This window comes from Aquila chrysaetos, chromosome 1, assembly GCF_900496995.4.
Source record: "Aquila chrysaetos chrysaetos chromosome 1, bAquChr1.4, whole genome shotgun sequence".
NCBI classification, from domain to species: Eukaryota; Metazoa; Chordata; class Aves; order Accipitriformes; family Accipitridae; genus Aquila; species Aquila chrysaetos.
Window position 1 is genome coordinate 82,960,818 of NC_044004.1, and position 12,302 is coordinate 82,973,119.

General features: G+C 39.0%; 1 protein-coding gene across 2 annotated transcripts in view; it reads left to right on the forward strand.

Annotated features, from left to right (window-relative positions):
• CCDC158 (coiled-coil domain containing 158) overlaps nt 1-10,114 on the forward strand; it is a 35,304-nt gene extending 25,190 nt beyond the window's left edge. For both annotated transcript variants that reach the window (XM_030017879.1, XM_030017869.1), the window contains 7 exons: nt 1,081-1,244; nt 2,333-2,392; nt 3,882-3,941; nt 4,287-4,342; nt 5,897-6,109; nt 8,615-8,716; nt 9,938-10,114. In XM_030017879.1, coding sequence (XP_029873739.1) covers nt 1,081-1,244; nt 2,333-2,392; nt 3,882-3,941; nt 4,287-4,342; nt 5,897-6,109; nt 8,615-8,716; nt 9,938-10,014 — 732 coding nt within the window. In that variant the 3' untranslated portion in view covers nt 10,015-10,114. The remainder of the gene's footprint in view (nt 1-1,080; nt 1,245-2,332; nt 2,393-3,881; nt 3,942-4,286; nt 4,343-5,896; nt 6,110-8,614; nt 8,717-9,937) is intronic.
• Nucleotides 10,115-12,302: the final 2,188 nt, after the last annotated feature.

The following is a 12,302-nucleotide window of genomic DNA, read 5'->3' on the forward strand; positions in this document are numbered from 1 at the left end:
TTTAATGTAGTACCATGGTGAGGACTTAACAGCTTGTAGGAGAACTTGATTCAAGGTCTACTTGAATCTTCTTGGTTCCTGTATGATTAGTTATTGTACAAAATGAAGCAGCTCCAACACTTGAGACGGAGACCCTATCTGGTCGGTAGCCTGGTTTCTTAGCCAGAATGGGAAAGAAGGATTTGGTATGACTGAGTATCACATTGACCCAATATGAAGCTGAGGAATTTGTTCTCCATCTAAGCTCTGCTGAAACTAGTGTGTTCCCATTGGAAATGAAGTTTTTTTCAATGAAAACGTGTTAGCAAAATGTTTCTTGCGTAAGTCAGTGGGAGCAGTGCTTTGAACTTGTGAAGTGCTGAGTAGTCTGAAAAATCCAGTTCTTCACAGAAAGAAAGGATTCTTTGAACCAGGCTTTTGCCTCAAGTCCTGATCAGTAAAACGAGAATAATATTGCACTTCAGCTCAGAGGATGGCTGTGACAATAACGTGGTTTATATTTGCAGACAACTCAGATGTTACAGAAATGAGTGCCCAGAAAACACCCTGATGTACTCGTATTTCTGTCTTCAGAGCTGTGTTTGTGTACTGTACAGTAATACCTGGGATCACAGGTTAAAAAGGAGAAAACAGAGTTGTCATATAAGCAAGGATTAATGGTTCTGAGTATTGAAAAAGATAATGGTTGTATTGGGTGGGGGGAAGCTTTCATAATTAAAGGCTTATTTTAATGTTTTTGACCCTGAAACAGTAGTCATAACCTTTTTACAACATTTATTCAAAACGCAGATGTTAGCCATGCTCTCCCTCGATCACCTTTAGTTGCTTTACGCATTTCTGTCAGATAACTTTCCAGATGAGAGTGCGGTCATATTCAGAGACTATTTTGACAGTCTTCAAGTTATCATCATCTAGCCTCCAACACTTCTTAACTAAAATCACAAAAAAATCTTCCCTGTTTCTAACTGGTAAGACAAGAGTAGAGGGAGGAAAAACACGTGACTTTGGATGAGTATAGGTAAGAATTGAAGAAGAGAGTGCCCTTTATAAATACTTTGTAACTGAATGATTTTATTTCAGATGCTTTCCAAGCCAGGCATTTTGAAGGAAGAGCCATTGCAGGATCTAAAGAGGATTCTTCAGGAATTAACAAGGTCAGACAATGACATTCCCTCTGTGGATCTTTGCAACAATGACATCAATGGTGGGAGAAAATGGCCTTTAGCAACCATGAGGAATACAGTGTAAGAGTAATACAGTTATTTCTGTTGTGTGCTGTGTACTTCTGTAGCCTTCTAAAGCTAGGATCTGGCTAGTCACGTGTTTCAGGAGCAGTATAGGATGCCTTTTTGCAAGAAAGTTGGGTGTACGAGTAAGCTCAAGATAATCTGAAAGCTTCCAAAGCTTCTGTTGTTTTCCAGGTTCCTTGGATGCTTTAGGTAGTATGGAAATAGAAGGTGACTACACCATTTGCCTTTACTGCTTGCTTCTTGGTGTTTCTGCTTTTATTTGAATTTAGAACTCCTTTCTTCTTTTTCTGCCTTATATAAATAGCCCTTCTCTCATTGTCGAAGCAGGCAATTTTTTTTTTTACCAAACAAATGATAATGACAGTGGCACATGAAGTTGAAAAATCAATACAGCACAAATCCTGATGTTTCTAATGCAGAACATAAGGATACTTCATAAAGGAAAGTATAATTCATGGACTCTGATTAGGATCAAATTTATTTAAACTGTGACGCTTCTCCCATAATACATACTGGTGGAAAAAAATAACATCAGTCCCCATATCCTATGTATTCTGGGTTTTTCTGCTTTTCCCAGGTCTTTTTATTGAAGAATGATCTGCCTGTTATCAACATGCAAATTTTTTGACTGCTTAAATATAGAAGCTTCTATTTCACAAACGGAAAAAGGGTTCATGCACAGAAGTTGGTGTGTCTGTCTGATTTTTTTAAGCAGTGAATGTACTGCCTCTTCGTACCTTGACTTTGCCTATCATAGATAGAGTCCTTTGGAGGCATGACAGTCAACAGTGTGCTTTGCCAGCCTGTACTATATGATTATTGCCTATGTTCTCTGGTTACAGTGGCAGTGGGAAAAATTGTTCTTTTCTACATATGGGTGCGAGCTTTTATGGTTCAGACCGTGTGGATTTTAAGAGAAATTTTCTCCCTTGCAACAGTGTTCTCTTGCAGAGCTGAAATGAGGATGGGGGAATCCTACACCTAATCAATCCTCAATATACAAAACTGTCAAAGTACGTGACTATCTCAGTGCTGTTGGTAGTGCTAGTTCTGATGTTGTCTCTCTACATCCTTCTGCACAGAGGCGGTGCAAGTAGAGGATGCGCTGCTGTCTTCAGCCTACGATCAGATCCTTGCAAGAGGTGAGAAATCACTTTTTGAAAAGGTCACGGACAACAGAGATATAGATGTTGATCAAGTGAATACAATAGGATAATATAGACAATATTGTGAGAAATAAAAAGAGAGTTGTTGTACAAAATGTATTTAAAAATTGGGAAGAAAATAATGGTTTATGTTCTAGTAAAGACTAGAAGTTCCTTGTAGATCAGAATTCTGAGATAGCTCAATGAAGTAGTGATGTAGAAGATTCATTAACCAGGTTTGTGTCCTTAATCTCCAAAGCTTGTGTTTCTATGTACCACAGAATTGGTGTTAAACAAGTGAGAAAGATTACCAAAAGGCGTTCATCACCTTGGCATTTTCTGTAAAGAAAAATGTGGTAATGGCATCCACAGGACATTGCTGAAGTCCGTAGAAGTTAATGAATTTCCTTTTAAATAGATACTTTATTAATTAAATAGAGGACCTTTACCAAAAGATACACAAGTGGTATATGGAAAGCTGGAATAAGGTGCTGCTAGGTAGATTTTGTTGATTGTCTCCTGTGAAAACTGAGATGAAGCTTTATTATTATTAATTTTTCTTTTGTTCCCAGTACCTTAGTTAAAAGTTGTGCTATATCCAGAGTTACCGTATCAAAATATAAGATGCCAAATGGCAAGCACCATTTGCTATAAAATCTTACTTGATTTTTTTTTTTTGTCTGTTCTAAAGCTGAGGTTGTCACAGAAAGCCTGACATAGAGCAAGAAGGTTTTGTATGATAAAGGTAGCACTTTTTATGCTTCAAGCATGCTTAGTAGGGGGGGTTTGTGTAGATTCAGATGGAATAGCAGAGCTGCTGGTGGAAATGGAGCATTTCTACAAAAGGTCAGCATAAAATTCAGCAAGATTTTATTTTTCTGGAACACTTCCAAGTGTCTCTCGATGCTCATGCTTAAAATGAGTGTAGCTTTTTTTTGGAAATTAATCAATGATCCATTTCCATTCTCTCATCAAATACCACTGTACTTGAAGAATTTACAGTGCCTGAGAAAAGACATAGATCCAAACCTGGAAAAGGCAAGAACTTACGTTACAGTAGTCATCTGATCCTATTAGGTGAAGTATGGGCTAAAAAGCACCTCATAACCGGAAGGTGGTCTGAAGTTAAATAGAAGCACTGTTGTGTGAGTAACCAGAAGGAAGATTGCAATGGCATTAGTTGTCTAAAGCAGAAGTTTATTGTCTTTTTTCCATCCTTATAAATACCCAGTATTCATAATGAATCTAGTCCTTTATTTCCCAAAGATACCCATTGCTTCAGTAGTCTAAATTCACTCCAGCTCTAAGAGACTTCTTTTACTGAACTCATATAACAATTTTACGATGCCTTTGCTTCACTATTAGAATGTGGCTGCCATTGCACTCTGCTTGAAAAACAAGCTTAGCTTCTAAAAATGTGAAGCGTCCCAATCCTACTGGCACAGCTTTTGCTGTGATTTTGACGGCGATTTGTTTTTCCATGCAGGGAGACTGCAGCTAGAGACTCTGCTACTGAAAGCATTATGGAAAAGGATACTTTTGGACGGTGAGAAGTGCTTTCACTTAGCTGAGTAACCTGCTTATTGAAGTACTCATTTGAGATTCAGTTTCTAAGGCTTTTAATACAGCATCAGTCCTGAGCTTCTTAGTATTGTTTTATTCATAATGCTGAAAGCTTCCTGGGAATTAAAAAACAAAGCTGTGATGTTACTTTCATCCCTCTAAGAGTGAGCTCTGGAACTTATTTACATTGTTTGCTTTTAATTTACGTGTATAAGATCTGGAGATTACATATGAGAGCTTCACATTCTCACTGTGGAGGCTAGCTAGCATTACCAAAACTTAGCATAATACTTGCAGAATGCAAGTTTTGCCATCGTTTTGCTTGCAGGGATCCTTCATGCTTACACACTGCAGATCGTCAGCCCCAAGGCGTTACATCCCTTGGTAAGTTTTCATTGGCTGCATTTGAGGGTGAACGTGCCATATTGATGTCAAACTGGAACATTACAGAATATTACAAAAAATACAATCCAAATACAGTATATTTTCTTAGGTCGTTTACTCAAATACCTCTTAGCAGATGCTGTTACAAAGTCTCTATTGCACTTATGCAAAATCTGTATATTGTTGCAGACCAGCTCCACAGAGGCTGATACCAGCACACCTGAAATGGCTATCTTCTGTGATAGTTACTCATCAATAGTGATAGTCTTGTCTAATTAGCATGGATAATATTGTCATATTTTTGGTGCCTAAATTTAGGATCTTGAATTCTGTATTCAGGTATCTAAATATGGATGTGCTTTTGAGAGGAATCAGGTCATTGCAGATTTCGTTGATTTCCTTCCAAGTACTGGGTGGTCAGTACCTTTTAAGATGTGGTGACATGAATTTAGTAACCTAAACAGAAATAAAAGGATACAGCTTTGAGCAGCAGGGTTTGAAGGTACTAGTCTTAGCTGCCTTCTGTTTTCTTGCCCATAGATTATCCATTCTGTGAATTTTCTGTAAAAATTGCCTGCAGACACTGATATATTTAATTGTTCTTTATTAGTATTTAAGCCACTGTGCTTCAGAGATAGGCTAGAACTCCTCTGTTTGTCCTGAGGAGTAACTACTATGGGTCCTCTTTCTATATTTCTGAGTATTAAAGAAAATCTCCTGGGTAGTTACTGTCAGCCTTCTAGCAAACCTGCTGCAACATCCAGGGATTTTTCCTAGCTTCCAGAATAGCTGCAAGTAGTGTTTTTTACATAGAAGACTTGAGAAGTAGTTGAAGAAGAGGAGTTTGTTAGAAACCCCGGGAACTATTTTCAAGATGTCCCAGGAGGGGTGTTAGGAGTAAGAAAATAGACCATGGGAAGAACAAGAGAATTGTAGTAAATCTTCCCCTCGTTAGTTGCATGCAAACTTTTTTTTTTTTTTTTTTTTACACACACACACACTGTGTGCCATACATACGAAAACATGTTACATAATCCGTTGATTGCATATTTCTATGCATGTCTTGTCTCTTTTCCTTATGACTCTCTTTCTGCCAGGAATTCAAGGCATATCAATCAGTTATTGGAAAGGAAGGAAATTGCAGACCTGTGTAAGCAACATTGGTTTTTTCTGCTTCTTATACCTAAGTAATGAGATCCAAGTCATCAGTAACGTACAGGGAGTCTTGGGTTGTTAGCAGCTATGATACTCCCATCAGGCTGTTTTGGAAGTAAACATGAAGTGAGTAGTCAGCAGAAAAAAGCAGGCCCTACTTCATGCTAGGCAGGCTTACTGGCCATTTTTCACATGACAATCACTTTAACAGAAATAAGCATGTTTTGCAAAGAGGCTATAGTCTCCCGCTACCTTGGCTACTAATGAGGAATGGAAAGTATGAAAGAGTGCAGTGAAGGGAACCTAACCCTGTAACTGTTACAAGAAATCATGTCAAAGCTGCTGTGGGGGTTTCTTTTCAGGTATGTGCTCACTGCTCTTTGCTTGGATATCTCCTAGGAGATGCATGCATTTTCTCAGCAGCTCCTTGTTATATATCCTCCCCCAAGAAGGTCTCTCGGGAGGAGAGATACAGAGAACGGTCTCCAGTGCACTTGCTATTAACTGCTCCACCCGATGACCTTGCAGCTGGCCCCAGCGCTTCACCAGAGCATAGACCATCCACAAGGAAGGTTGGCTCTCCAGAGGATGCAGCCACAGTCCTCCAGATAAGTAAGCCTGGTCCCATTTACTGATCCAAAGGGCCTGGCTGGGTCTCTTCTCAGCCAGTACAGCGAGTGAGTTACAAACTGTAGGTTAAATTCAGCCGTTCAGCAATTCTCTAGAAACCACTGGAGTCCCACCATCATTCACTGATACAGTCTTTTACAGTCTATGATTTTGGTACCCGTACTTCATACTGCATTTATTTTTTATGTACCTTTGTAATACGTCGCTTATGGAATCCATTCATGTTGCTGAACGTAAATGCCAGCAATTCTCAAACATACGGGGCTGACACGGGATTGATCTTCCATTTGTGGTTCCAAAAAGTGCAGTTATAGTATGCAAATTTATTGAAACATAATATACTGATGGTTATTGCAAAGCACTGCATTAATGGTTCTGGCAGACTTACCTAAAAGTGACCTGTTCTTGCTTACATCAGACTGCCTTCGCCCTGTCACAGTTCCGTTGAAGTAGAAGGTTTTTTCTGTGAAAAATGAATTGTGAGTAAAATGTAGCAGCTGATTAATGTATCATACAAAGAGAAGATAAATTCCATACACCACTAAATTTAAAAACTGGTAAATTGCTTTATTCAAGTAAATAGACTGTAGGGATGCTTAACATCAATATTTGCAGTAACAGGCAACACAGTTGCCTAATACTAATATTTGTAATAGTTGTTGTGGTTCCTGTAACACATGTAGAAAAGTTCTGGGGTTTACTGAAAATATTTGATGTAAGGCTGCATCTGCGTAGCTCTTAAGCGATACAAATAAGCTTTCCTGCATCACAAAATATGTGTGAGGATGGTGAACATTTTCAAGGTAGTCTATTAATTACGTGCCAGCGAGCCAGGCTGTCAGGACTGCTTTATTACATTTAAGTGGCAGAAAGACCCCAAAATGAGTAGATGCGATAGGAAAAACAGGGAAGGAACTAAATTTTCAAGTAATACTTACCAAAAACCATTTTTAAACATTACATTTCTCTATTTCGCAAGGTCTGAAAACATCATTTCTCTTAGAGGGCACATAAGCACTGCGGGTGGGAGTATGATAGAGATGCTGAACACCTAGCTCTAAGGTAGTTCTGGTACAGGCAAAAATCTAACCATAGCTCCAAGGAGCTCAAAAGGACTAATGTTTCCTGCTTCTCAGGTGGGATTTTTTTGTAGTTTCAACCTAACCTTAGCATGTCTGTATTGTGTTGTTACTTTGTCAACACAGACTTCTCCTCAGTCACTTTATCTTTTGCGTTTTAGAAACACCAGGATCTTCTCTTTATGCAGAGTGGTACCTAAAACAGCTGGGCTGAGCAGTCATCCTGACTAGAACATGAACATTGTTGTTCATTGACCTTTGCTTCCTCCGGCTGCCTGGCTGTGCAAAGATGAAGTGCATATTTGTTAGCTAATCTGTGTTTTTATGCATGTTTGACAACTAAGAAATGCCTGTTCGTAAGCAGAGTGTAAATGTGCGTGGCATTTCCCCATCAAAGTGCTGAACTGGCTATGTGAGTGAGTACATAGAAATTTCTGTACCTGTAGAGCAACACAACCGTCCCTGCAATTTGCAAGCCTTGGTTCTGGATTGCACCTGTTTTAGGAAACACGCAGGCTTGGTGGAGTGTGGACATCTCTGCAATTGGACATAAACCCCAAATTGTTTCCGTGTAGGCCACAGGAAATCTAGCAGGTCACAACTGTAACCTTCAGCCAGTTGCCAGTCATTGCTCAGTTCAAAGAGAAAGATAAGTGGCATCACTCTTTTTTTGTTGTGTTTTGGTTTTTTTGCTTTGTTTGTTAATCAAACAGTTCAAATATCAAATAGTCAGCCAGTTACCTCCATCTCTGGCTCCTTTTTTTTTTTTTTTTGCCTCTTTTTGAGAATTGATGACTGTAACAAAAAGGAAACAGTCCAAGTTCTGGTCAGAAGAAGCTCCAGGGTGGGAGACCATAGTTGTTCATAAAGTACTGGCATGACCATGTCAGTCTGTGGGTGTTAGTGTTCAGTCAGACAGGCACAATGCCAGTTGAATTCTGCACTGGTCTGGATCTTAAAAGACTTGGAATTTTTGGTTTTATTCCTGGCTTGAGTAAGTTACATCTTTCTGTACCTTAGTTTTGCATCTGTAAAATGCAAGTGACGCTATTGCTTTCCTTTGTACAACCCTTGCGGTTTTACTGGCAACGAGGGACTTCAGAAGTTGTGGGCATAAACACTATTTTAGTAACATTAAGCACTTTTTCTCTGTTCCCCAAATGGGGAAATTTATAGGCAAAATAGAAATGTGGTTGTATTTTCGCTTAAAGAGAAGTACCGCTAAGTATAAATTTCTGTCAATAACCTTGTTGTCTTACTCATTTTCTTTGCTACTGGAAGTTTTATTGTTTGAAATTTTATTTTCTAAGAACTTTACTTCAGATGGAATGTTTAAATAATTTGTAATGACCTTTTTTTAAAAAAAAAAAATCCGTGATAACATACTGATGAATAATTTTCTCACTAGCTTCTCAGCCCATGGAAACTAGTCAGAATACATCTAGGAGGCTACAGAACAAGAAGGAAAGCCTGCAAAACCCGGTGGAATCATTACAGATAAAAAACAAAGGTGCCAGAATTTACAAAAAATATTCCTATTTTATTTAAAATACCCACAGTCTCCAGAAACTGTTCTTGTTTCCTGCCAAAGCACTACCTGTGTTTTTGCATGAGGTCAGTTTAGATGTGACTGTTTTAGTAGCAGTACCCACTTCTACGTTATCCTGCTCCTAGGAGAGTAATTAGATTAACTCCACAATGCACTGTTGTTCAGCCCCTTAACTCTAATAAGCTTCAAGATCCTTAACATTTCAAACATGGCAGCTGGCGAAGGGTGCCCTCGTGTGCTGTCGTGTCCAATTAAATGAAATGTTTAACAAGCTGATGACTCTTTCATGGAAACTCAAATATATTCTGACAGCAGTGGACTCCAAAAACATAGTTTCCCAGCAGTGGCCTCAGAAGCATAGCCTTTCCTGCTCAACTTTTTTTTTAAATCTGAGGTGACCATAGTGATGATGGAGAACTTTTCAGGTTCTCTTCTTGCTCCCTTTGAAGTCACTGGTAAAATGCACATGAACTCCTGTGATGGTGGGATGCCAAGTGAGATGGAATTTCTTTTATCTGCACTTTTTCTTACTGCACATTCCAGTTGCTTCCCCTTTTCCCTGTTGAGTCTCGCTGCATAGTTTTGGGAAATTATTATTTCCCTACATTGTACAGTGCACATGTGTCAGGGACATACAAGTGACCTGATTTAGTTAAAACTAATCAAAATATATATATAAAGTGTAAGGTAAGTGTTCTCATCTTTATTCTTTGCCATCCATTAACATCTTCAGTTTGCCTGTTTTCTATGTCCACATAAAAATACATATTCATATCTGCAGTGTATCAAGAGTTAGTGTATACGGGGGGGGGGGGGGGGGGGGGGGGCTTTTATGTACACACTAAGTAAACCTGTTTCCATGACCGTTGGACCAAAGGTACTAATTTCACACCATCCGAAAAAAGAAATTCTCAAGTCAGTAGCATTTCACCACTACTCCAGCATTTGGTGCTTTGGCTTCACAAAGCAGATGAGGTGGTGCCTGTTTATAACTAGCTTTATCTTTTCTGTTCAGGTCCTGCGTATAAAGAATTGCAAACTAAAGTTGCATTTATAAGGGCTTGATAAATACAGTGTAACACGCAGGAGGATATTACAAAGCTTTAGATGTCTGCATCTGAGCCCTCAATCATTTTAACATAAGGTGGTGTTCAGGTAATCTGTTCTTGCTGCTATTTTCAGCCATGTCATCAGTGATCAGAAGTCAGAAAATGAAGATAGAAAAAGCAAAGGAAAAGGAGAAAAAGCTATCAAAGTGAAGACGCCATATAAATTAGTGATTACTTTCACGTATGTACATTGTGTTTAAAATACGTTATATTTTTAAAGATTAATAATAAAAGTTCTGACAGTTTTGTAGTTCTTGCTTGGAGCCATGACACTTCTTACAGTTTTTACTTTTAAATGAGTGGGTAGTACAGAGGAGTAGAAATACATCTAAATACAGACTCTTTTCACTGACACACATTTTCAATAGCTGTGTGCTGTGAGTGATACTGACCACAGGGCACTGCTGGCTGCTTCAAGTTCCAGCATTTCTTCCATGTGTTCTGGATCTTGCACACCGTTTCAGGTCCTATTTTTTACAAAGTTAGTTTTGAAATGGTTTGTTGGGCTTTTTTTTTTTTTTTTTTCCTTTCTAAAATAAATTGGTTGCCCTTCCCTCCATACTTCATGTTACTACTTCAATAGATTCCAATTCATCTGGATGTCCCAGCACTGCCGGGTATTTCCAATAAAAGCAGGAAACCTGCCCATGGCTCCTGTTAATGTTGAGATGAAGTGTTGAACCACATACCTACAACTGCAAGCCTGCACAGATTGCATCCTATACCATGATTCCTTTAGGCAGAATGGACTCATCAAGTAGTAATTTTTTATGTCATTTTCACTGCTTGTTGGGATATTTGGCTTGATTCATAGTACAAGGGGAGAGTCCACAGTCTGCACTGGATTAGCTTTGTAAGCATAACACTCGCATTTAGACTTGCAGCTGAGGGATGTGTATGTGCCTAGTTTGGGACTTCTTGTCCTTCTTCAATCTGTGTCCCTCTATAAAAACTAGAATAGGTGAAGTTCAGGCAGAAAAAAAAATGCATTTTGATTCTATACTGACTTTTTTCCTTATAAGAGTCTAGTATGACTTAATATGGGTGGTGGAGCCTGGTATTTAGGGAGTTTGCTAAAATAGCTGGGCGTATTACTTTCAGTTGGTCTCCAAAATGCTCTTCAGTTGAGTCACCAATACAGACAACTTTCCCATAATACAAGTGCCTAAGAATAATATTTTCAAAGGCCATTCCTGGTGTAAGATTTAGTACTAAACAGGAAGACATGTTGAGCACACCTGAATTTATTTTAAAACCTCCTGTGTGTTCTGACATTTGAGGATTTTGCAGCAGAGGGCAAATGACTTCGTGCACTTAGAAGAGTTAAAGGACTATCCAATGCTAAAAACAATTCCAAAGTAGTAAGATGAACAGGATCACCAAAGTATCAGATTGATGTTTAAAGCCTCATTAGTGTTTGACAATATCTAAGGGAACAAGATAGTTGTTGGAAAAAAAAGACGGGAGGAAGAAGTTTGTACTCATCCCAAATTGAGTACTTTTCCAGAATTTGCCATTTGATTTTTATCTGGGGACTATTTGTGAAGCGCAGATTAATAGTGCTGCCCCTTCAGAGTCTAGCAAAGCTGTCTGAGAAGCTGGTCACGGAAGCTGCTGGCCTGGTAGGAGGGGAGTCCTTGCTATAAACAGTACTGACAAAACAAGGGGCAAGATGTCCTTCTGCAATAAATTGGTACCCAAGCACCGAAAAGTAGACCATCCCCAGGGTCAGCAGGAGGTGCCAGTGGGGCAGCTTCACTAGCATTAGTGTTTTTCCTCATTATCTGCTTTCTGAAAAGCAATTATGGCCTTGGATTTGTAGCAGCATGGAAGACCGTGCTTGAATTCAAGGGGCTTACGCCGTGATTTTGTCCAAACCAAATGATTTGTAGCTACGGCTCAGCGAAAGTAGCTTCAAGAGCACAAGCCATGCAGATACAAGCTTGGTTTTGTTGACTTGGAAGCTACAGGACTATATTCAGAGTAGATAAATTCTGAGTTTTTTTTAGTTTGAGGTGTTGTTGTGTGATAATAGGTTAGCGAGTTGTTCCTAAGGTGTCCTCAGTTTTTGTCAACAGTATTTTGATTTAATCTAGGTAATTCTCTGTATTTCCTAATATTTTTTTTCCACTGATTCTGTCATTTTTGGCAACAGTGTTGCAGGCTTAGTCAAAATGTTAATAAAGGTGTCTCCCCTTTCCTAGGAATTGGTTGCATTGATAATGAAAGGATCATTTCAGATGGCTTGTGTATCACAGTCTGGACTCGTTATACATATTTGACAGATCTACCAAAGTTTTCATAAGAAAAGGGCGAGATCTAGAGAATGAGAGCACGTATTCACTCCATAGCCCAGCAGGTTTGAAAAGGTCAATGAAAAGTGCACTCTCAGTTGCGTTCAAAGAGCCAAGCTAAGAAGAGTTTCAAGAGACTGCAGC